The 24952-nt window shown below is 39.4% G+C and overlaps 1 protein-coding gene across 5 annotated transcripts in view; it reads left to right on the top strand.

Annotated features, from left to right (window-relative positions):
* The window catches only part of LOC124595675 (microsomal triacylglycerol transfer protein), a 202154-nt gene that overhangs the window by 150577 nt on the left and 26625 nt on the right, over positions 1-24952 (top strand). For all 5 annotated transcript variants that reach the window (XM_047134532.1, XM_047134530.1, XM_047134531.1 and 2 more), the window contains 2 exons: positions 16390-16550; positions 21936-22096. In XM_047134532.1, coding sequence (XP_046990488.1) covers positions 16390-16550; positions 21936-22096 — 322 coding nt within the window. The remainder of the gene's footprint in view (positions 1-16389; positions 16551-21935; positions 22097-24952) is intronic.

Raw genomic sequence — 24952 nt, forward strand, 5'->3', positions numbered from 1 at the left:
ATGGACGATAAATAGTTTGGACAAGAAGAGAATAGAAGCTTTCGAAATGTGGTGCTACAGAAGAATGCTGACGATTAGATGGGCAGATCACATAACTAATGAGGAAGTATTGAATAGGATTGGGGAGAAGAGGAGTTTGTGGCACAACTTGACTAGAAGAAGGGATCGGTTGGTAGGACATGTTCTGAGGCATCAAGGGATCACCAATTTAGTATTGGAGGGCAGCGTGGAGGGTAAAAATTGTAGAGGGAGACCAAGAGATGAATACACTAAGCAGATTCAGAAGGATGTAGGTTGGGTAGGTACTGGGAGATGATGAACCTTGCACTGGATAGAGTAGCATGGAGAGCTGCATCAAACCAGTCTCATGACTGAGGACCACAACAACAACAACAACCAAGATGGAGGTGAAATAGCCCTTGGTTTAGGCAGTTCTGCCAGGTGAGCAGTTTCAACTTTGTATGGCTCTGCAAACCATTAGGGTATAAAGCAAATTTGAAGATGTAACTTAAATCATTCTTTGTAGATATGTTGGTGCAGATTTTGTCAGTTAGTGTGGACTATGGGTATGTCAAATTTTGTTGTTAGAACTAACCTGCTAAATTAACATGGCGAAATCTCCTAGCTATGTGGAGATGGCTAATAAAATATGAAAGCAGTATATCAAAATTGTACTTCATAATTAAATTGGCTAATTTGGAGATAAACTACACAAAAGCTATCTACTTCATTAAGTCATCCCATGATGAGAAACAATAATTGAAAATAGCTGCAGAAAGAGATTTATAAAACTTTAGTATGCACAGTAGACAAGACAATCCTTCATAATAAATGTTCAGTAAAGTGAATTGGAGACCCCCCCTCCCCCCTTCAATCAGACAGATCAGGTAATTTCAAATTGTTGTGGGAAGAAACAGGCTGACAATTGTGATTACAATATCTTGTGCCAGGAGGGGGTTACTGAATATCATTCGCAGGACACATTTGGTTATATACTTAATTTATAAGGACACTGCAGCAGGTTACATGTTACATGGATAAGTACAGGTAATGTTAATTAACATGGTGAATACTTATCACTACCATTGCCTGTCACAGCCAACAATTTAATGTAAAAACGACTTAAACAATGTAGAGAACAACACAAATTAGTTGCCTAGTGCAACATTTGATAAGTGATGACAAACCGCTCCATACATGACATCAGTGACATTATCGGGAGGTCATGAATATTTATTCAGAGGGTGGCTTGTCGCATTTTTCTCATAGGCTGTTTCCAGCGATGTGAGGCAATGTCATAAAACCATACCTGGGAATCATGCCACTTTCTTCTCACCGAACTTGCCTAGTTCCACAGGATCACTACTCAACCACACCAGGTCATAGGGGAGGACCGGGGGGAGGGTGGAGGGGTTAGAATGACATAACAGATCTGTATTTCTCATGTTTTCACTTCAGGGTATTTCTGTGGGGGAAGAAAGTGACAGCATGGAGAACACTTTTTTAAAATATGAACAGTTAGGTATTGTGAAAAGTTGAAGAATGAAATTCTTGTGCAAGTCACTTGAGTTCTTACATTCACAAAACATTACCGCATAAGGGTATATATGCAGTATGGAGACAGGCGTGGTGGGGGGAGGGGGGGGGGGGACAGATTTCATGGTAAAAAGTGTGCTTTTTCCCCAGGGGAAGGTAATTCTTTTCATGGTGAAGGTTGTATACACCATCATAAAACTTCCTGGCACTTTAGGAAAGGAAACAAGATGTACACTGCTTATTTTCTTATTACAAAAGTACAAATACAAATTTCACCAAAGACACCACATTAGTTTCTGAAATCGAGATTGATATGTGTTTTTGTCAGCCAGTCATAGCTCATGTCATGTGGTCTCACCAACCAATGACAGCCGATATTCAGAGCGTAGGACATGTGATGTAGTCAGCCAAGGGCAACATCATTATTAATTAGTGTGAACACACAAATAGGAAAAGTTAATGCTTTAAATCAATATACATATACTATAGCTACAAGCAAAGCTAAGTTTTCACACATGTTATTGGTCCTTTTTTTGCGCGTGTTATCCTTTAAGATATACACTATGTGATCAAAAGTACCCGGACACGCCCCAAAAACATACATTTTTCACATTAGGTGCATTGTGCTACCACCTACAGGCAGGTACTCCATATCAGCGACCTCAGTAGTCAATAGACATTGTGAGAGAGTAGAATGGGGCACTCCGCGGAACTCACAGTCTTTGAACATGGTCAGGTAATTGGGTGTTACTTGTGTTATACTTCTGTACGTAAGATTTCCACACTCCTAAACATCCCTAGGTCCACTGTTTCCAATGTGATAGTGAAGTGGAAACGTGACGGCACATACAGCACAAAAGTGTACAGGCCTACCTCGTCTGTTGAATGACAGAGATCGTGGACATTTTGAAGAGGGTCGTAAGGTGCAATAGGCAGACATCTGTCCAGACCATCACACAGGAATTCCAAACTGCATCAGAATACACTGCAAGTACTAGGGCAGCTAGGTGGTAGGTGAGAAAACTTGGATTTCATGGTCAAGCAGCTGCTCATAAGCAACACATCATGACAGTAAATGCCAAACGACATCTCATTTGGTGTAAGGAGCGTAAACATTGGACGTTTGAACAGTGGAAAAATGTTGTGTGGAGTGTCAAATCATGGTACACAATGTGGGTGATCTGGTGTCAGAGTGTGGGCATGGCGAATGCCCAGTGAACCTCATCTGTCAGCGTGTGTAGTGCCAACAGTAAAATTCAGAGGGAGTGGTGTTATGTTTTTCAGGGAGGGGGCTTGCACCCCTTGTTGTTTTGCATGTCACTATCACAGCACAGGCCTACAATGATGTTTTAAGCACCTTCTTGCTTCCCACTGTTGAAGAGTAATTCGGGGATGGCAATTGCATCCTTTAACACGATCGAGAACTTTTTCATAATGCACGGCCTGTGGCGGAGAGGTTACATGACAATAACATCCCTGTAATGGACTGGCCTTGACAGAGTCCTGACCTGAATCCTATAGAACACCTTTGGGATGTTTTGCAACACCGACTTTGTGCCAGGCCTCACCGACCAACATAGATACCTCTCCTCAGTGCAGCACTCCAAGAAGAATGGGCTACCATTCTCCAAGAAACCTTCCAGAACATGATTAAACATATGCCCATGTGAGTGAAAGCTGTCATCAAGGCTAAGGGTGGGCCAACACCATATTGAATTCCACCATTACCGATGGAGGGCACTACGAACTTGTAAGTCATTTTCAGCCAGCTGTCCGGATATTTTAGATCATACAATGTATCAAACACAAATGTGCAAGTAAACTTTTAAATAATGACAAATTGCTGGTCTTCTGGGCCCAAAATTTTTCTAAGTTTCTAATGCTCTGTGATTTAAGAAATTCAGCACACTCTCACACATAACATAATTCATCTTGCATGAAAGGAAATTGACTTTGAAAGTAACACTTCTCAAACCAACATTTGCAATATTTTCCCATGACCTGTTAGAAATAGGTTCATTTGAACAGCTGCCAGAGAGCACCAGAAAACTGGCATTACTATGCATGCACAGCTACAATGACACAGGAAGCCCATATTTGGTGTTTGATCTGTTCATATGCCTTTTGTCACATTTCTGTTTGGAATTTCATGGGTACTGAGGCATCACCTGACCATGTGTAGCACTGCAGCATGTTGTTTAGAGAGGACGCATGGACCTATTATATTTAGGGCAATTGTTTTATCATATTTTGTCCAGATAAGGAACCCAAAATAAGAAAGCAGCCCTTGGCATTATATTCATTTCAAAACGAGACTTCACAATGCAAAGTGCCCTAATATTTTGTTATGTGATGACATTCACATAATTTTTTTTATTTGTACTCTGCAATTCTGTTATCTAGCATTTCCAATCAGGTTTACATCCACACAGCACTGCAAAAAGCTAGTAAGAACAAATACAAATTTTCTTGCAAAAATTTAAAAAATTAAACTGTTGTTTGTATATGACAGAACTGAGTCAATAAGTATTTGGTGACTTTTTCAAATTAACAACATTTCTCAGCAGTCAAGTAACTACAACTGGCAGTTTGCATTCTACTCCAGGAGAAAACATAAGTTACAATGATAAGACACGATGTGCTGCCAGTCTATAATTTGCAGAAGAATGGCGTTCTGTAAATTTAAGGTGTAAATAACACAAATTAAGAAATAAAGTCAAGCCTAGAGGAGGTACCAGACACGTGTCGAAACATGTCTTGCGATCAGAAACATTGTATTTCATGGAAGGTGGCTTTGTAAAATTTTGCTGCAGCTGTCGATGTTTATTTATTTATTTGTTGTTCCGTGGGACCACATTTAGGAGAAGTCTCCATGGTCATGGAACGAGTCAATACATGAAATTATAACATGATTGTAGAAACAGATAAAATGAAATATAAGAAACATATTCAGGTGACAAATCGTTAGTTTAAATAAAGAAAATCAAGAATGTAACACTGGAATTTGCTTAATTTTTTAGCTCTTCCAGGAGCTCCTCGACAGAATAGAAGGAGTGAGCCATGAGGAAACTCTTCAGTTTAGACTTAAAAGTGTTTGGGCTACTGCTAAGATTTTTGAGCTCTTGTGGTAGCTTATTGAAAATGGATGCAGCAGAATACTGCACTCCTTTCTGCACAAGAGTCAAGGAAGTGCATTCTACATGCAGATTTGATTTCTGCCTAGTATTAACTGAGTGAAAGCTGCTAACTCTTGGGAATAAGCTAATATTGCTAACAACAAATGACATTAAAGAAAATACATACTGTGAGGGCAATATCAAAATTCCCAGACTATTGAATAGGGGTTGACAAGAGGTTTTCGAACTTACACCATACATAGCTCGAACAGCCCGTTTTTGAGCCAAAAATACCCTTTTTGAATCAGAAGATTTACCCCAAAAAATAATACCATATGACATAAGCGTATGAAAATATGCGAAGTATACTACTTTTCGTGTTGAAATGTCACTTATTTCAGATACTGTTCTAATGGTAAATAAGTTTCTGAACAAGATCCTGAACATGGGCTTTCCACAACAGCTTACTATCTATCCGTACGCCTAGGAACTTGAACTGTTCCGTCTCGCTTATAACATGCCCATTCTGTCTGACTAAAATGTCAGTTCTTGTTGAATTGTGAGTTAGAAACTGTAAAAACTGAGTCTTACTGAGATTTAGCATCAAATTATTTTCCACAAGCCACGAACTTATATCATGAACTACATTATTTGATAATGTTTCAATATTACACACAAGATCACTACCAAGGTGGTGTCATCAGCAAACAGAAATATTTTTGAATCACCTGTAATACTAGAAGGCATATCATTTATATAAATAAGAAACAGCAGTGGCCCCAGCACCGACCCTTGGGGAACGCCCCATTTAACAGTGCCCCATTGGGACTGAACATCATTACCACTCTCAATATTGCGGAGGATTACCTTCTGCTTTCTGTTCTTAAAGTAGGAGGCGAACCAATTGTAAGCTACTCCCCTTACTCCATAATGTTCCAACTTCTGCAGTAATATTTTGTGGTCAACACAGTCAAAAGCCTTCGTTAAATCAAAGAAAACACCTAACGTTCGCAACCTTTTATTTAATCCGTCCAAAACTTCACAGAGAAAAGAGACTATAGCATTTTCAGTTGTTAAGCCATTTCTAAAACCAAACTGTACATTTGACAGCAAATTATGTGAATTTAAATGCTGCAGTAACCTTGTATATACAACCCTCTCGATAACTTTAGCAAACACCGATGGCATAGAAATAGGTCTATAATTGTCAACATTATCCCTGTCTCCATTTTTATAAAGTGGCTTCACCACCGAGTACTTTAATCGGTCAGGAAACCGACCACTCCTAAAGGAAAAGTTACAGATATGGCTAAGTACTGAGCTAACATACGTGGAACAATACTTCAGTATTCTGCTAGATACCCCGTCATATCCGTGAGAGTTCTTGGTCTTTAGTGATTTAATTATTAACTCAATCTCCCTCTTGTCAGTATCATGGAGGAGCATTTCAGATAACAGTCTCGGAACACTTTTTTCTAAGAGCGCTATGTGATTCCCTGTTGGGACTAGGTTTCTATTTAGTTCACCTGCTATATTCAGAAAGTGATTATTAAGTACTGTACATATATGCGACTTATCAGTAACACGGACATCCCCACTGCGCACTGATGCTATATTCTCGACCTGTCTCTGCAGACCAGCCACTTCCTTTACGACTGACCATATGGTTTTAATTTTATCCTGAGACTTAGCTATTCTATCTGCATACCACATACTTTTTGCCTTCCTAATAACTTTTTTAAGCACCTTACAATACTGTTTGTAATGGGCTGTTGCATTTAGATTTTGACTGTTTCTAACGTTTTGATATAATTGCCACTTTGTTCTACAAGATATTCTTATCCCTTTAGTCAGCCACCCAGGCTGCCTGTTTGTGCTAGTACCCTGTTTTGAACGTTCTAATGGAAAGCAACTTTCAAAGAGCACGAGAAAAGTCTTGAGGAAAGCATTATATTTATCGTCTACTGTATCAGCACTATAAACATCTTGCCACTCTTGTTCCTTTATAAGGTTTACAAAAGTCTGTACGGCAACTGGATCAGCTTTCCTAAAAAGTTGGTAACTATATTTAACATGTGTTGCAGCACAAAAATCTTTTAGACTTAAAATTTGTGCATCATGATCTGAAAGGCCATTCACCTTTTTGCTAACAGAATGCCCTTCTAATAATGACGAATGAACAAAAATATTGTCTATGGTTGTTCTACTGTTCCCTTGCACTCTCGTTGGAAAGAATACGGTTTGCATAAGATTATATGAATTAAGGAGGTCTACCAGCATCCTTTTCCTTGCACAATCACTTATACAATTAATATTGAAGTCACCACATATAACTAACTTTTTGTATTTCCTATGAAGTGAACCAAGAACCTACTCTAGCTTTAGCAAAAATGTTGTGAAATCGGAGTCTGGGGATCTATAAATAACAACAGTAAGAAGTTTAGCTCCACTAAATTTAACCACACCTGCACAACATTCAAACACCTTTTCAGTGCAGTACTTTGAAACATCAATTGGCTCAAATGGGATACCGTTTTTCACATACATGGCTACTCCCCCACACCGCAAAGAGCTCCTAGAAAAGCTGCCAGCCAACCTGTATCCTGGTAAAGGAAGCCTCTGAATTATCTCCTTATTTAAGAAGTGTTCAGATATACCAATAATTTCAGAGTCAACATCTATAAGCAGTTCACTAACTTTATCTCTAATACCTTGTATATTTTGATGAAATATACTAATTCCCTCATTAATTGGATACCCAAGCTTTGTAGAAAGTGGTTTCTTTGTTAGAGAGACTTCCCTTAAGCAGGAATACCTATCAGCTGACTTCAATCTAAAAAAGATACAGCTCTAACACCCACAACTACCGGAATTTTCCCATGAGTGATCCCACCACCCCCACCTATGCTGTCACCTATAAGTTTTGCCAATCTCCCCTTCCCATACCTGTTGAGGTGCAGGCCATGTCTAGTGAAACCCGTCCTGCTGATAGACTCCACCGACACCACTGAAATGTGACTCACACCTTCTGTCATCAGCGCACCCCCAAGTCTCATGTTATTACGCCTGACGGCTGTATTAAGATGAGGCCGATCGTGACGCTGAAACAGTTCCACGAAATGCACATTCGTGTTGCCAGTCTGAGTGGCTATCTTTTCCAGGCCACCATCTATGTCATACTCCCCATCCCTATCAATACTATTACCAGCCCCACCCACAATCACTACCTGATCCTCTTTAGTAAAATCCCTACATAACCCCCCTATGTTAAAAGTCACCTGAGCCAATCCTGCATTAGGCTTCACAATACTGGTGACCTGGTACTCACTCCCCAAAACTTCCTGCAACTGCTGGCCTACACCTCTACCATGAGAACTACCTAACAGCAGAACCTTCTTCTTTCTCTTAGACTTTGCAACTGTCCTAGCCACCGTAACTGCTGAGGTCTGCTGCATACTTCCTACATCTACAGCTACTAGAGATTCCTCTCCACTAGACTCTGACAGTTGGTCATATCTATTACAAACACCAATAGTAAAACTATCTGAAAATCTCCTTCTCCTAGCAGACCTCTTGCCAACAGCCAGCTCCCATTCCCCAACCCCCTTCTCCCTCCTCATCCTATAAAAAAAAACATTTTATTCGGTTCTACTTCCCAAATCCGCTACTTAGTCATCTTCAAGTGAACATTTACTTATGCTCATACATATATAGCATTACCAGATCTTAAATTATATCACAAAAGAAACAGGACACCAGTATACTCCAAAATCATTGGAATTTTATCAACCATACGAAAATGCATAATTCAGCTTGAAGTGCACATTCATATGTCCAGATTCACACTGAAGTAGGACCCTACATTTTCAATGTGGTTCTTGGGATTGCAAATTTCCTTGGAGTACCAGTACCGTATTTCCTCATGTTTGGTTCTTTATTATGGCATTATGTCAAGTGTGCCAGAAGGTGAAAATGTGCACTTCAAATTCATTGAAGAGTTGAAATTAGCCAATAGTGCAGAATGAAATACTTAATTCCAAGTAAATTGGCTGTCTCAATGGAATAGATTAATAAAAGCCAAATTTCTTTAGCAAACTTACAAAAATAACTTCACTGCTCTGCACAATGATTAATGCTTGACTGCTAATAATTTGGACAAAAAATAAAATCAGAAAACTGAAACTAACAACATGTCTTACTCTACCATAATTATATGACTGCATTTTAACTTACCACACTTAAACACAGTTCATGTGGAGACTACCCCCCCCCCCCTCTTACCCACACATACACACACACTACAACTCAGACTGCTCTGTGCGTGTGCAAATCTGGCAGCTTGGGTGCCCCAGAAAAATTTTTTCTGGCTAGTATCAGGCTGCTTGCTGCTTATACAGCTAACAACCACACTTCAAGTAGCCAGAAATGGGAGAAAGCTCTGCTCATGTGTGGCTTCAGCTCTGTGAATGCACATGAGTCTGCTGACAACTGATCAAACAAAACTAATGTAAACAGTTGTGTAATCATGCTCATCGAAAGCAGTTTGTTGCTACGAAGTATTGCATAGTTTTTGTCCTAATGGTTTTAACACATTTTGCTATAAGCAGACGCTCCTGTCTGCACTGTATTTTGTTGTACATGCAATTTAAGTTTCATTTTGGTGCTTTTCTTTTGTTTATGTTTCATTGCTGCAGTAATAGTCTGCAGTAGTGGGGGAAAGTAGAATTCTTTGTTAGATTAACAGTTCTTGACAATCAAAATTACAAAAATTTAACTGAAAATTAAAACAATGAAAAATTCCCAGAATACTAAAAAATTCCCAGGTTTTTCTTGTTTTTTTTCTGGATGAAAAAATTTCCAAGTTTTTCCAGGATTTCCTTGTTGTCCTGGAGTGTATACACCCTACGTGATGTTGTTTGTGGCCAATGATAAAAACGTAATTAATATTGCAGAACACAATATAGTGAATACAGTTAATCCAAAACATTTAACCTCTGCACACTTTGAGACTGAAAGCCACCTGGTGATGTTGCAGGTATGTAACATGATAAGGAATGAATATAAGCATAACAGTGATGAATTGGGAATTATTCTGGTGAAGATAAGGGCCACAAATGGAGAAATCACTGACATGAGCAACTTTGACAAAAGGAAGATCATGGCCTGGTTCCTGGGAAAGAGCATTTCAGAAATACCAAAGTTGTTTGGCTGTTCACATGCTACTGTCTTAAGCATCTAGGGGAAGAGGGTGAAGGGCAAAGAAACCATGAGGAGATAGCGAGGTGCTGGACTTCCACATCTCATCACAGAATGTGGAAGTCAGGGGTTTGGCAAGTCTGAACAGGAAGATATGCAGTGGTCTGTGCCAGTTCTAATAGCGAGGTGCAATGCTGAAGAAGTGTTGTGGAGCACATGATTTAATGCACATTGTTGAACATGTGGCTCTACAGCAGATGACATCTGTATCCTCATGCTGAACCAATGACATAGTCAGTTATTATTGCAAAGGGCACAGGATCATTGAGATTGGACTGCAGATCAATGAAAATGTGTCACCTAGTTACTATCATGTGGACAAACAGCTCACTTGGGCTACCATGGGACATGTACTACTATTTGAAGGCACTTTCATAGCTGTGGGCTACGCGAACAGTATGGCGAATTACCTGCATCCAAACATGCTTGCTGTCTTCCCCAAAGGGTCTGGTATCTTACAGCAGGATAACTGTCCATGTCACAAGGACAGAAGGCTACAGTGATTTAAAGGGCATGGAAGTGAACTCACATCTGTCTTGGCCACGTAACTGACACCACGAGTAAACTGTAAGGAAAAGTACAGTACATTCTACACGACAAATTAACCTCAAGAAACTTTTTTCTCCTCTCCCTGCTGGGGTTTCATCATGTACACAGTCTAGTCACATTAATGTGACCAGCACCTGTGTTCTATATCAACATGCTGATGACTGGTGGCAGCTCTAGCAGTGGAGAGCATATACGAGGTGGAATCCAAAATTTTTGGGACTGACTGGTGCTGCCATCTGGAAAATAGGAGTAGTAGATATTTGCACCACTAGGTGGCGAGAGCTGCAAATCTGATGAGTCAGTGTGCGGAGTGGCATTCAGCTGGGCGGACGTGTTGTGTGTCCACAGTGATTTCCGTAATACTCTGTGTTTGGTGTGTGATGATTTTACAATGGATCCACAAACAGAACAACATGTGTGTATCAAATTCTGTGCGAATCTCGGGAAAAGTGCTACAGAGACCCTTGCAATGATTCAACTGGATTTACAGTTATGACCCAGAGACAAAGCAACAATCATCCCAGTGGAAGAACCCGGGTTCTCCAAGACAAAAAAAGTGGAGCCGGTGAAGAGCAAAGTGAAGAGCATGATCATCATTTTCTTTGAAACCAAGGGAATTGTGCACAAAGAATTTGTCCCACCCAACCAAACATTGAATTCCGCTTACTCCTTTGACGTTTTGCGACGGTTCCATAAAAAGGTGATGCGACGACGGCTCAAACTTTGGTGTCAAGGGAACTGGCTGCTGCATCATGACAACGTGCCCTGCCACATGTCCTTGCTCACCACAACCTTTTTGGCAAAAAACAACATGGCGATTGTACCCTACCCACCGTACTCGCCAGATTTCGCACTCTGCGACTTCACACTACTTCCAAAACTGAAACTTAAGTTGAAAGGCCATCGGTTCGACACTCTAGAGAGGATTCAAGAAACATTGCTGGCGGTGATAAATGCCCTCAAAGAACAGGATGTCCAGAAAACATTTGACCAGTGGCAGAAGAGCTGGGACTGGTGTGTACGAGCGAATGGGAACTACTTCGAGGGTGATGGTGACCATTAATCCAAAGGTAAGGTTTTCAACAGAGGTCAGCACCAGTCTCAAAAATTTTGGATAGCACCTTGTATAGTGGGTTCAGGGAACACAGAAAACAATTCAGTTATTGTCATAATGCAGAAATGGAGTGATTTATATGATGTCCAAAAGGGCATAATCACTGGCCTTACGGCCGAGGGTGGAAGAATTTCCAAATTGGCTAAATCTGTAAACTGCTTGTGTACCATTGTGGTTAAAGTATACAGTGCATGGCAAAATGACACTATCCAAAACTGGCAACAATGCACCTGTGGTGTACCAGGGCCATAGATGACAGGGTTGAATTACAGATGCAGAGATGTTTATGGATGAATAAACATGCAACTGTTGAGTAACTGACAGGCCAGATGAATAAAGGGGCTACGAGCAGTGTCTGCTCAATAAGAATTCAGCGAACATTGCTGCTGCTGACTGCTATTCATTGGTGACAAAGGTTTGAATTTGCATGCCATTACTGCAACTGATCATCCACTGAGTGGCGATCAGTGGCCTTTTCAGATGAATCATGTTTTATGCTTCATCACTGTGAAATGTCTGAAAGCAAACACCCAGCAACAATAATTGGAAGGGTTCAGGATAGAGGAGGGAGTGTTATGGTCTGTGAAATGTTTTCATGACATTCTCTGGGTGACCTTGTCATTCCTGGAAGCTACAGCAGATCAACACATGTATGCACCTATCTTTGGGGACTGTGTCCATCCCTACATACAGATTGTCTCTCTTTGGCAGCGTGGCACCTACCAGCAGCACAGTGCAACATGTACACAGCTTACAGTGTATGTCCATGGTTCAAAGAGTATGAGGATGAGTTTTCTGTACTCCTCTGGCCACCAAACTCTCCACATTTAAACTCAATCAAAAATCTGCGGGACCACTTTGATCAGGTCATTCGTACCACAGATCTGCAATGCAAAAGAGGGCTATTCAGGCTTTTAACAGGTGATCACACTAATTTTCCACAAAATGTGAGAGATTTTTAGTTAATTTACTTTGGCACATTGCTGTGGTAAACAGTAATTTACAGGCTGATGCCAATAATTTGCCTTCAGAACATCTTGTATGGTTAAAAATAATTTCGTTGTTATTAAACTTGTGCAAAACATAGTAAATGCAATCCCATTCTAATTACAGAGCTCCTCAGGAGACCATTATTGTACATGAGTCTGTGGATATGTTTTAGGCCTCTCACCAGAATATTTTTTTCATCAGCAAACATCTTCGTTTTCGAAGTCCTCCAATGTCTTTGGTAAATCATTTTTATTGCAGCTTATGGGCACCCAGTAAATAATTTATTCAGATCAAGAACAAAATATTAAATATTGCAAGGTACCATACACTGACAAGCCAAAACATTATGATCACTGCCCACCACAATGTTGGATGCTGTCTGGTGGCATTGTGAGCACGCGATGCGGTAATAAAAGTAAGTAAGTGGAGCAGACACAGATGGAGGATCACCCTAGCAAAGATATGGGCTGCAAATGGGGAAAAGCATTTAGATAAGTGACTTTGACAGAGGGTAGATTTTTGCTACACAGAGCCTGTGAATGAGTATATCAAAAACAGCTAAGCTGGTTGAATGTTCATTTTCTACTGTCGTGAGCATCTACAGAAAGAAGTAAGACAGTGAAACCACTACTAGGTGCTAAATGTTTGGACATCCATGCCTTCACAGAATGTGGGGTTTGGAGGCTAGTCTGCAATGTAAAGTAGAATAGATGGTAATCTGTGACAACTCAGCTGAAAGAGCAAAATGCTGGTGTATGCACAAGTGGTTTGGAGCACACTGTTCATTGTATATTGTTGAATATGGAGCTCCGCAGCAGACCTCCCCTATGTGTTCACATGTCGACCCAACATCATCATCAATTACGACTGCAATGAGCATGGGACTATCAGGATTTGACCGTCAATCAATGGAAATGTGTTGTCTCTTACGGTGTATCACATTTTTGCTACACTACATCACTGGTCATCTCTACAATCCCATAATAGAGGAGAATGGTGGCTCGAAAAGTGCAGCATGATGTATGGAGGCTGGTGGGAACAGTATTATGCTGTGCTTGCGTGCAACCTGTGGTAGTAGTCAAAGGCAAACTGACAGCTGTGAACCACCTGCACCCCTTTATGCTTGATGTCTCCCTAACAGCAGTGTCATCTTTCAGTGGTATAACTGTCCATATCTTGAAGCCAGAACCATGGTGCAGTGGTTTGAGGAGCATTATGGTGAACTCATGTTGATGTCTTGGTGACCGAATTTGCCCGACGTAAATCCTATGGAACCCATCTAGGTGACTATTGGGGCCATCAATATGTACGCAAATCAGGGGCCCTATTATTTGCATGACCTGTGAATAAAAATCTAATGTCACATACCTCCACAAATCCACCAGCAAACTGTTGGATCTCTGATATGCAGAATCAGTGATGTATTTTGTTCCAAACATGGACAAGCAAGCTATTAAGCAGGTGGTCATAGTGTTGTGGTGTATTTAATTTTCCCCACTTACTATTAAATTTTTGCCTGTTCTATCATTAGCTAATGTGGCATTATTTTCTGTTGTTAAGATAAAAAGATGAAAGACTGCTCATGCGGGAGGATGCATTTAATGCCATAAAGTTTTATTTTCCCCAGAAGAATTTTGTGATATAAGCAAAGGCCTTTGTGGAGTCACAGACAGATATAGCAGGGTAACTTTCTTGCTTGATTCTGTCAGAATGGAGTTTGTAATATGACATATTGCATTCTCTGTAGAGAATCCTTTGCAGTAGTGATACGGAGCTATCATTAAAACATTGTCAAAATATTGCAGTTTCTTTTAAAATGTGAAGAGTTCTTCAAAACATTTCCCAAAATTTGCTAAGGGAAATGAATGTTGGGTACTGGCAGGCTACTTTCACCTTGATAAATGCCAGTTTATGAAGTGAGTGGTATGTATATATTCCAATTAATAAAACATTACAACAACAATCAAATTAAGGACATCTCTGCACGTACATCAACATCTACATTTACATCTAAACTCTGCCAACCACTGTGAAGTGTACAGCAAAGGATACTTCCCATTGTACCATGTGGTTGGATTTCTTCCCATTCCATTTAAGGTATGGAGTGTGGTTAGAATGAGTATTCCAGTGCCTCTGTGAGTGCTGTAATCAGTCTAATATTGTTAATACAGTTCACATTGGAACAATGCATATGGAGCTCACTAAATAATGCATCTTGAAGCTTTGAAAGCAGGCTTTCTCGGAATAGTTGAAGGTTGTCCTCAAGCATCCACCAGTTCTGATTTTTTAGAATTTCCATGATGCACCCCATGGCTCAAAGAAACTAGTGTTCATTCATTCTATCCCTGTTTGAAAACATACATTATCCCTTTTAGTCCTTTCTGATGTGGTTACCACACACTTGAGCGATATTCTAGGTGCACAAGTGATTTTTAAGTAGTCTCCTTTGCAGACTGACTACATTCTCCCAGTATCCTGCCTATTAATTTGAAGTTAGTTTTAGTCACCTCAGGGATATCTGTCATTCATGTCTGATCTCTGAAGTTATTTTTTTTTTCCTTTCCGTTTTTCCATTGCCATGCTTTTTATGGTATTTTACTTGGAGAAGATATTTGAAAATGCCCATTATTCTGGTTTGCAAATTGCAGTTTTTCTGTTTAAAATTATCAAGATTTATTTTTGTTCCCAGTTGCCATTACGTTTTGCTGTGTTTCATAAACATTATTAGTCAAAACTTGAGCATTTTAAGTATGATCAGAATCTATCTTACATAACCCAAAATAAGTGAAATAAAAGGAAACTAGTTCCTTTCAGCAGTAATTTAAAAAATTTACACTGCTGTGTCCCTGCCAGGTACGGTACAGCAACAGCATCAGAGGATGCCGCATAACAGGCTGTCTCAGTGTGGTGACACGAACAGTGTGGTCAGTCACTTCATACCAGGGACTATTTTATGCTTGCCTTCACTGGAAGTGAAAGCTTAGTATATATTGATGTGCCTCATTGCAATAAATGATTATTGTTTCTCATGTGTTGTCTAATGATTTTGTTGTAGAGATATTGTCCAGCGACGAATTCGTAGCAAGCGTACAAGCAGGCCACTTCCACTTAGCTGTGGTTAAATGTGGCAGGAGGTTTGCTTCCTGCTACCTATTGTTGGGCTCCTTGGATGAACAAAACATACACAAATTTAGTATTTATTCTATAAACTACTTTCTGAATAAGGGGGAAAAGTAATGAATTTACAGCCAATCGATCTCCTCATACCTTTATTTAATATTTCAGTCACCTAAAATTTTTTCACCAATAACCACTGAACATAACAGATTTAAATGTGAAGATCAATCCTATAGTTTTTAAACTGAAAACTTTAAAGTCCTAGATATTGCATGTATATTGTTACTGATCACTTTATTTCATGTATAGATGGTATTGTTTTATTACTAGTTACAGTCTATAAACAAGAGCATCTTGAGATAGTAACAATGCTAATGCAACATTTGAAATCTTCAAAGTTCTGTGCAGCACTATTACAGTGTAATTTAGATGTGCTACACAATTTTTTGCATGATATGGATGTCATGCACAGCTTTGAATCTTTAATATCTTGCTAACAGTGCAATTAATATTTGAAGATGTTCAATACACAATCTGTGGCAGTTTATATGCATATTAATTTCTTACAGCCGCTGTGTCCTGTGAATGTAATGCCTACAACTACTAAATTTATCACTGAAATATATGTTTTGTCAGCAAACTCAAAATAATGACAAGTTATTTCGATTTTGCATGTCCTCATAATTTTTAATACCTTCATTTGTTTGCTAGCTTCATACAGTGTTGAAGGAAAATAAGAAATTTCTGAAGAAGGATAACCTTGGCACAGTTCGTTCAGCCACTGCTTTCCTCAAGCTGCTAATGGTAGTAAGGGAATCAAAGAAAGAAGACCTCTACAAAATATTAAAATACACAAAGAATGAAGAAACAGTGTGAGTGTTAGCATACCATTTTTTACCTTGATACTATACAGTTGATTCATTTCTTAAAAGTGGACTTTTTCTTAAGTTCTGTAAAAGCATGGAGAAGAAACAGTGTTCTTATGGAAATTTCGGTGGAATCAATGGAAATAGGACTAATGGAAATATTCATTAAAAGTGGGATTTTCTAAAAAGTGGGTTCGTTAATTCTATATCTACTTCACTGTCATGACTGCTGTTTTAACACAAATCTACTTCTAGACTGGAGTGAGTAGTTAAGCCAATCTTTGTGGCTCTTTAATTAGGTCATGTTAAATTACATTGTTTACATAACACTCACCAATAACATTAGAAAATGTACAATCATAATTAAAATGCTGTTCATAAATACATACACATTAACCAGAATGTCACAGCTGAGTGAGCTTACAATGTTCATATTATCACATTTAACATCAACATTCATCAAAGTACAGATTTAATTGAATTTATACTACAATATTTGTGCTCAGCTAAATAATGGTTTTAAGCCAGTTTGAAATGATCCTCCCTAGTGTTTTATACTTCATTATAAATGTGAAGTGAAACTACCAAGGACTTTAAGAAGACTCTTATTCATTGTATTCTTCTTAATTAGTCACTATTTTCAGTGTTGATATGGTAAAAATTTCAGTTAATTTTTTGTTATGCTACTAATGATAGACATGTAAGTTTGGTATAAAATCAATATGATAATCATAACCCAGATACTTGGTTATAGTTAGTAACAGTTGTAATATACTTCAAATTTATCCATAGCTAGTGGAAGTGAGGCACAGTTGTAATTCAACAACTAATTTGGCTCAACCATACTCACAATGCTAATGATATTAAAATTCAATCATATTAAAACTGACTTATCACAGAAGAGCAGGCTGTCATCTTTAGACACATACCATAACAAGTGCCAGAACTCAGTGAATGCAAGCACAAATTCGTTTATAAATACAAAAATAGTAAAATATTCAGACTAAGGTGTCACCATGCCTTTTCTTAGCAGTTGGATTTCTTTGTTGATTATTTGTTATTAGCCAATTTGTGCTTGCATTTCTTAATGTATACAGAGAAGTATTGTGATGATATGTGTCTCTGAAGGTGGATTGTTGCTCTCCTGAAGTATCTCAGTTTCAGTGTGATGAAATCTACTCTGCAAAGCAATATGGATTCCGAAAACAGATGTCATGAAATTCAGCTTGTTCTGTCTGTCTGTTCACAGCACCAAAGATAGTAGTGGTTAAGTTGATGCTGTTTTTCTTGATTTGCAGAAGGCATTCAGTACTGTGCTCCACAGTATACACAAAAAACTGAGAGTGTCATACACAAATCAAGTTTCCAAATTTTTAAAAATAAAACATTGTTACATGATAAAACTTTGTTGGCAACAGATACAACAATATTTAGCTCTTTTGCAGCATATGTTGTTGTTGTTGTGGTCTTCAGTCATAAGACTGGTTTGATGCAGCTCTCCATGCTACTCTATCCTGTGCAAGCTTCATCATCTCCCAGTACCTACCCAACCTACATCCTTCTGAATCTGCTTGGTGTATTCATCTCTTGGTCTCCCTCTACGATTTTTACCCTCCACTCTGCCCTCCAATACTAAATTTGTGATCCCTTGATGCCTCAGAACATGTCCTACCAACCGATCCCTTCTTCTAGTCAAGTTGTGCCACAAACTTCTCTTCTCCCCAATCCTATTCAACACCGCCTCATTAGTTATGTGATCTACCCATCTAATCTTCAGCATTCTTCTGTAGCACCCCATTTCGAAAGCTTCTATTCTCTTCTTGTCCAAACTATTTATCGTCCATGTTTCACTGCCATACATGGCTACACTCCATACAAATACTTTCAGAAACGACTTCCTGACACTTAAATCTATACTCGATGTTAACAAATTTCTCTTCTTCAGAAATGCTTTCCATCCCATTGTCAGTCTACATTTTATATCCTCTCTACTTCGACTGTCATCAGTTATTTTGCTCCCCAAATGGCAAAACTCCTTTACTACTTTAAGTGTCTCATTTCCTAATCTAATTCCCTCAGCATCACCCAACTTAATTCGACTACATTCCATTATCCTCGTTTTGCTTTTGTTGATGTTAATCTTATATCCTCCTTTCATGACACTATCAATTCCATTCAACTGCTCTTCCAAGTCCTTTGCTGTCTCTGACAGAATTACAATGCCATCGGCGAACCTCAAAGTTTTTATTTCTTCTCCATGGATTTTAATACCTACTCTGAATTTTTCTTTTGTTTCCTTCACTGCTTGCTCAATATACAGACTGAATAACATCAGGGAGAGGCTACAACCCTGTCTCACTCCCTTCCCAACCACTGCTTCCCTTTCATGCCCCTCAACTCTTATAACTGCCATTTGGTTTCTATACACATTGTAAATAGCCTTTCGCTCCCTATATTTTACTCCTGCCAGCTTCAGAATTTGAAAGAGAGTATTCCAGTCAACATTGTCAAAAGCTTTCTCTAAGTCTACAAATGGTAGAAGCGTAGGTTTGCCTTTCCCTAATCTAGCTTCTAAGATAAGTTGTAGGGTCAGTATTGCCTCACGTGTTCCAATATTTCTACAGAATCCAAACTGAGCTTCCCCTGGGTCGGCTTCTACTAGTTTTTCCATTCGTCTGTAAAGAATTCACGTTAGTATTTTGCAGCCATGACTAATTAAACTGATACTTTGGTAATTTTCACATCTGTCAACACCTGCTTTCTTTGGGATTGGAATTATTATATTCTTCTTGAAGTCTGAGGGTATTTTGCCTGTCTCATACATCTTGCTCACCAGATGTTAGACTTTTGTCAGGACTGGCTCTCCCAAGGCCGTCAGTAGTTCTAATGGAATGTTGTCTACTCCCGGGGCCTTGTTTCGACTCAGGTCTTTCAGTGCTCTGTCAAACTCTTCACACAGTATCATATCTCCCATTTCATCTTCATCTACATCCTCTTCCATTTCCATAATATTGTCCTCAAGTACATTGCCCTTGTATAGACCCTCTATATACTTCTTCCACCTTTCTGCTTTCCCTTCTTTGCTTAGAACTGGGTTTCCATCTGAGTTCTTGATATTCATACAAGTGGTTCTCTTCTCTGCAAAGGTCTCTTTAATTTTCCTGTAGGCAGTATCTATCTTACCCCTAGTGAGATAAGCCTCTACATCCTTACATTTATCCTCTAGCCATCCCTGCTTAGCCATTTTGCAGTTCCTGTGAATCTCATTTTTGAGATGTTTCTATTCCTGGTTCATTTACTGCATTTTTATATTTTCTCCTTTTATATTTTCTCCTTTTCAGCATAATCATCACCAAAAGTGAGACATTTTTCATATCATGGGATTAACTTTTTGAATTCTTGTGTTGAAGAACTGTGCTGCCTGAGAGTGAAATCAGTAAATGGCAGTCATCTTCAGCTCTTTATCATTGTGGTGCAAGAAAAGATTAAAATCACTAGGAGCAAGATCAGGTCTGTATGGAGGATAATCAAAAAGTTCCCAGCCAAACTTCTTCAGAACAGTCGTTTTGTGCTGAAGTGTAAGGAGCACTGTCATGGATGTGCACAACGCCTGCACTTTGCATTCTATGCCCCTTTGTTTTGAATGGCCTATTGAAATTTCTGCAGTGCTACAGAATAACTGCGAGCTCAAATGGCTCTAAGCACTATGGGACTTAACATCTGTGGTCATCATTCTCCTAGACTTAGAACTACTTTAACCTAACTAACCTAAGGACATCACACACATCCATGCCTGAGGCAGGATTCGAACCTGTGATAGTAGCAGCAGCGCGGTTCCAGACTGAAGCGCCTAGAACTGCTCAGCCACAGCACAGTGGCCAGCTAACTGCCAGCGTTCTCTGTTTTCACCTCAGGGCAGGAAGTAATGAACAGAATGCTCTTGCTGTCCCAGAATACCATGCACATCACTTTCTGCACTGGCACAGTCTGAGTTGTGTGTTGACTGGGAATTCACTGTAATCAGAATGCATTAGCTGCTCCTTCTTCTTCTTCTTCTTCTTCTTTTTTTTTTTTTTTTTTTTTTTTTAAAAAAATAGACTGAGCAACCCATATCTCATTGTCTATGACAGTTCTCATGACCTTTGGCCCTTACATCTGACACAGCTAATGACGATTTTTGATTGGCTCTATGTTTTGTGCATTATGAATCTTTATCACAGGCTGAACCTTGCAGTATGCAGCAGAAAGAATAAGACCCACTATTTTCATCTCTGCTGCAACACTATCAGCAGCAGTCGAGATGTACCTGGCTATCATCATCAATTCTGTTGCACTTCAGCTATATATGCAGTTAAATACATTTGTTGAAAGACAAAGAAAACCTTAATTTCTTTATTACTCTCCTAGGTTGCTAAGTACTGGACCAATTTGTGACTGGATTCAGGACTTTCTAGTAGATAGAAATCAGCATGTTATTCTTAACAGAACAAAACTGGCAGATGTAAAAGTAACTTGGGAGTATCCCAAAGCAGTGTCAACAATATGTATAAATAGTTGATAATGTGAGAAAAATACTGTAGTGAAATGCAAGAAGACCCGCAGAAAACTGATAATTGCTGCAGGGCCTGACTATTGATAAATGTAACACAATTTGCACATATAGATAGATATCCATTACTGTTCAATTACACTGCATGTGACAAATAACCGAACACTGTAAGAATCCTAAAATACATAGGCGTAACTCTAGGGAGCAAACTAAGGGAGAATGACCACAAAACTAATTTCACCAAAAGCAGATGCCAGGCTGAGATTCACAGGAAGAATTTTAAAATGACCAAGATGAAAAGAATCAGAAATTTTAGTTCATATGGTGGCTTACCAGCAGGTGTTACTCCCATATCTCATTCGTGAATAGGCTATGGACAGGAAGGAAATGATAGTCATGCCAAATGTACCCTCTGTCTCACACTGCAAAGTGACTTGCAAGATGTACATGAAGTATAATCTTAATCACCTTAGAAAACTACATATAAAAGTGTGATTGAGCCAAATTATTCTCTTAAATTGTTAAATAATTATAAGGCTCTTGGGATCATATTCGTGCACACCAGGATCAGATTTTCTATAATTGTATATAAAATTTCTAAACTGGAAGTGTAGTTTCTGCTTAGACAAGATTGACTGTATAGAGTTTTATTTTGCCAGTGCCTTTCATATAATAGTGCATTCAATTTACCATTTCTCCCTGGAAGCATAAGAACTTCTTGTCTCATTTGAAACCTTAGCTGACATAGGCCTACTTCATCCTGATCAATGACACAACAGTAAAACTGATCTACCCATTACAATGCACAAGAAATAAACACTGTTTTGTTATTCGTATGACAGGCTGCAACTGCTGGATGTGCTTGGTGCTGCACAGACTGCAGCAGCTCATGAAGCAGCTATGAAATATCTTCAGCTGCGTGATGATTCAAAACTGGAAGAGAATGAAAGATATTTTTGGGCTCTCTCTCTTGGTTCACATCCTAGCCCCCAAATTGTAAAAGGTACAGTATCAAAAATTTTATATTTATTAAAAGTGTTGGACACAGATATATCTCAGTCTTTGTGCTTAGATATTTCTCAAAATGTCTCCAAAAATATTTTCGTTGTAATTAATTATTCAGTGTCTAGGCACAAGAGGATGTTGTTGTTGTTGTGGTCTTCACTCCTGAGACTGGTTTGATGCAGCTCTCCATGCTAGTCTATCATCATACAGTAAAAGTGCATGCCCTCAGGAAAAATTACGGCTGTAGTTTCCCCTTGCTTTCAGCCGTTCGCAGTACCAGCACAGCAAGGCCGTTTTGGTTAGTGTTACAAGGCCAGGTCAGTCAATCATCCAGACTGTTGACCCTGCAACTACTGAAAAGGCTGCTGCCCCTCTTCAGGAACCACACATTTGGCTGGCCTGTCAACAGATACCCCTCCCTTGTGGTTGCACCTGCGGTACGGCTATCTGTATCATTGGGGCACAAAGTCTCCCCTCCAACGGCAAGGTGCATGGCTCATTGGGGGGGGGGGGGGGGGGGGGGGGGGGGGGCGGGCACAAGAGGATACTTAGTTCAAAGTTTAATAGAAAATTCAAGAAACATATTGTAGAATCAAGTTGATAAACAAAAACAATGTACATAAATTTTGAAAGGTATACAATTCAAACTGTAAACATACTCAATTAATTTGTTTCATATGACAAAAGAAAATAAGAAGTACTAGAATACAAAAGTTCTATATATGAGGGAATACCGAAAAGTAATGCCTCCAAACTTTTTATGTGAAAACTCTTTAAAGTCTTTTAAATAAAACAAATGTTATTAACTTTCTATGTAATGTGATTCTTCAATTTCTCCAGGCATATTTCATGCCGAAAAAAATCTCAGGTGAACAGCCTGGTGTGAGTGCACAAAGGACACATTATTTCGGTGATCAACCTTGCTGCCATCATCAGGTGTGCTGATATACTATCAAGGGATGGTAGGCATGAGGTATATATCAGATTCCCCCTCCCCATCCTTGGGCACTCCTTCCACTGCCCACGCCGCGGGCGCTCTCTCGGCCGTCAGTGCTGGGGTGCGGCGTGTGGCCTTTGGCCCAGCGTCTGGATGTTCCCTCGCAGGTCTGCACCCAGGGAGGTTTGCCAGTGGCGTTTCAGAGATTCCTCCCCCTGCCCTCGAAGTCAGTACATCCAGGAATATTTCTATCTTCTCCTTAATCCGGGTAATGACTGGTTCCCAAGCATGGTCAAGGGAATAGCCTGTGTCATGATTCAGTTCAGGATTTCTTACTCTCATATCTATAGCTTCTTTGATGATACATTCCCAATATTTCGAAGTCTGTGTTAGGACCTTGATCGTGTCATAATCCATGCCATGAAGCTCTGACAGGCAATGCTCGGTGATTGGAGACTTATTAGGCTGTTGCAATCTCGTGTGCCATTGGTGTTCACGGCATCGGTGTTCAATGGTGCGAACTGTCTGACCTATGTATTCCTTACCACATTCGCATGGTATTTTGTAAATCCCTGATTTACATAAACCAAGGTTGTCCTTAACACTGCCAAGAAGTGCTCTGGTTTTAGTTGGAGGGCAGAAGATGGTTTTTACTTGATATGTGTGTAAAATTCATCCAACTTTTCCTGATAAGGCACCACAAAATGGAATGAATGCCATGGTCGTGTTTTCCCAAGATTCTTCATTAGTTTTTGCCAGTTGTGTTGCAAGTGTCAGACATAGAGCATCCTGGATTTGCCTTTCCTTATAACTGTTCCTCAGAAACATGGACTTCGGATGGGCCAATTCTTGCTGGAGACTGTCCTCATCAGAGAGGGCGCAAGCTCTGTGTACAAGTGTTTTTAGCACACTGTTCTTCTGAGTGGGGTGATGGCAGCTATCCTCATGTAGGTATAAGTCAGTGTGAGTTTTCTTTCTATACATGCTGTGCTCCAGCCTGCCATCATCTCGTCTTTTGATGAGAACATCCAAGAAGGGGAGCATCCCATCTGATTCTACCTCCATGGTGAACTTGATATTCTTGTGTCTTGAGTTGCGATGTGTGAGAAATTCCATCAGCTTGTCTCTTCCATGTGGCCAAATAATAAATGTGTCATCCATGTATCTGAAGAAACAGGCAGGTTTTAGATGCACTGACTCTAAGGCTTCCTCCACGAAATGTACCACATACATGTTAGTGACGACGGGAGAGAGAGGACTCCACATAGCAATGTCTTCGGTCTGCTTGCAGTAGTCACTGTCAAATAGAAAATTCAGACATGTTCTAACGTCAACATATATTCTATTTGACTGTCAAACAAATAAGTTTGGAGAAAAGATCTTCTTCCCAGTTAGACAGCATACACAATCACCCTCATGTAAATGCAACTCTCACTCTCACAACCACTGATTCTCGCTGCCAAGGTTTTACATGAGAGTGTGTTTTGTACAATTCAGAAGACTGTCAAACAACTAAGCTATTGGTTAAAAGACAGTCTTTTTGTTGTGCCTATCTGTGGCACTGTAAGTTGAGTAACAATTTATACTTCTCATGAAGTTGTCATTATTCCATTGTTTGATATAGAATGTTAGTAATGTGTGTTTTTATTGAAAAAGCTTTAAGAGTTTTCACATTAGAACTTTTGGAGCATCACTTTTAGCAAGGCCTCTTATAATGAATTACATGTGCTAGTTCGAAAATTTACCTTTCGTGTTTGTTAACGTGGGGTTAACAAGGTTCAGATAACTATAGTTAATGTGAAAATGATTAAGGAAAATACAGTAAAATGCACTTGCACAAGTCAAAGTATCTGAGTAAACCAGTACCTTGGTCTTAGTCGACAAATAGGGAGGTTTCTAATTAAAATTTGCTGAAAT

The sequence above is a fragment of the Schistocerca americana genome, chromosome 2 (assembly GCF_021461395.2).
Source record: "Schistocerca americana isolate TAMUIC-IGC-003095 chromosome 2, iqSchAmer2.1, whole genome shotgun sequence".
NCBI classification, from domain to species: domain Eukaryota; kingdom Metazoa; phylum Arthropoda; class Insecta; order Orthoptera; family Acrididae; genus Schistocerca; species Schistocerca americana.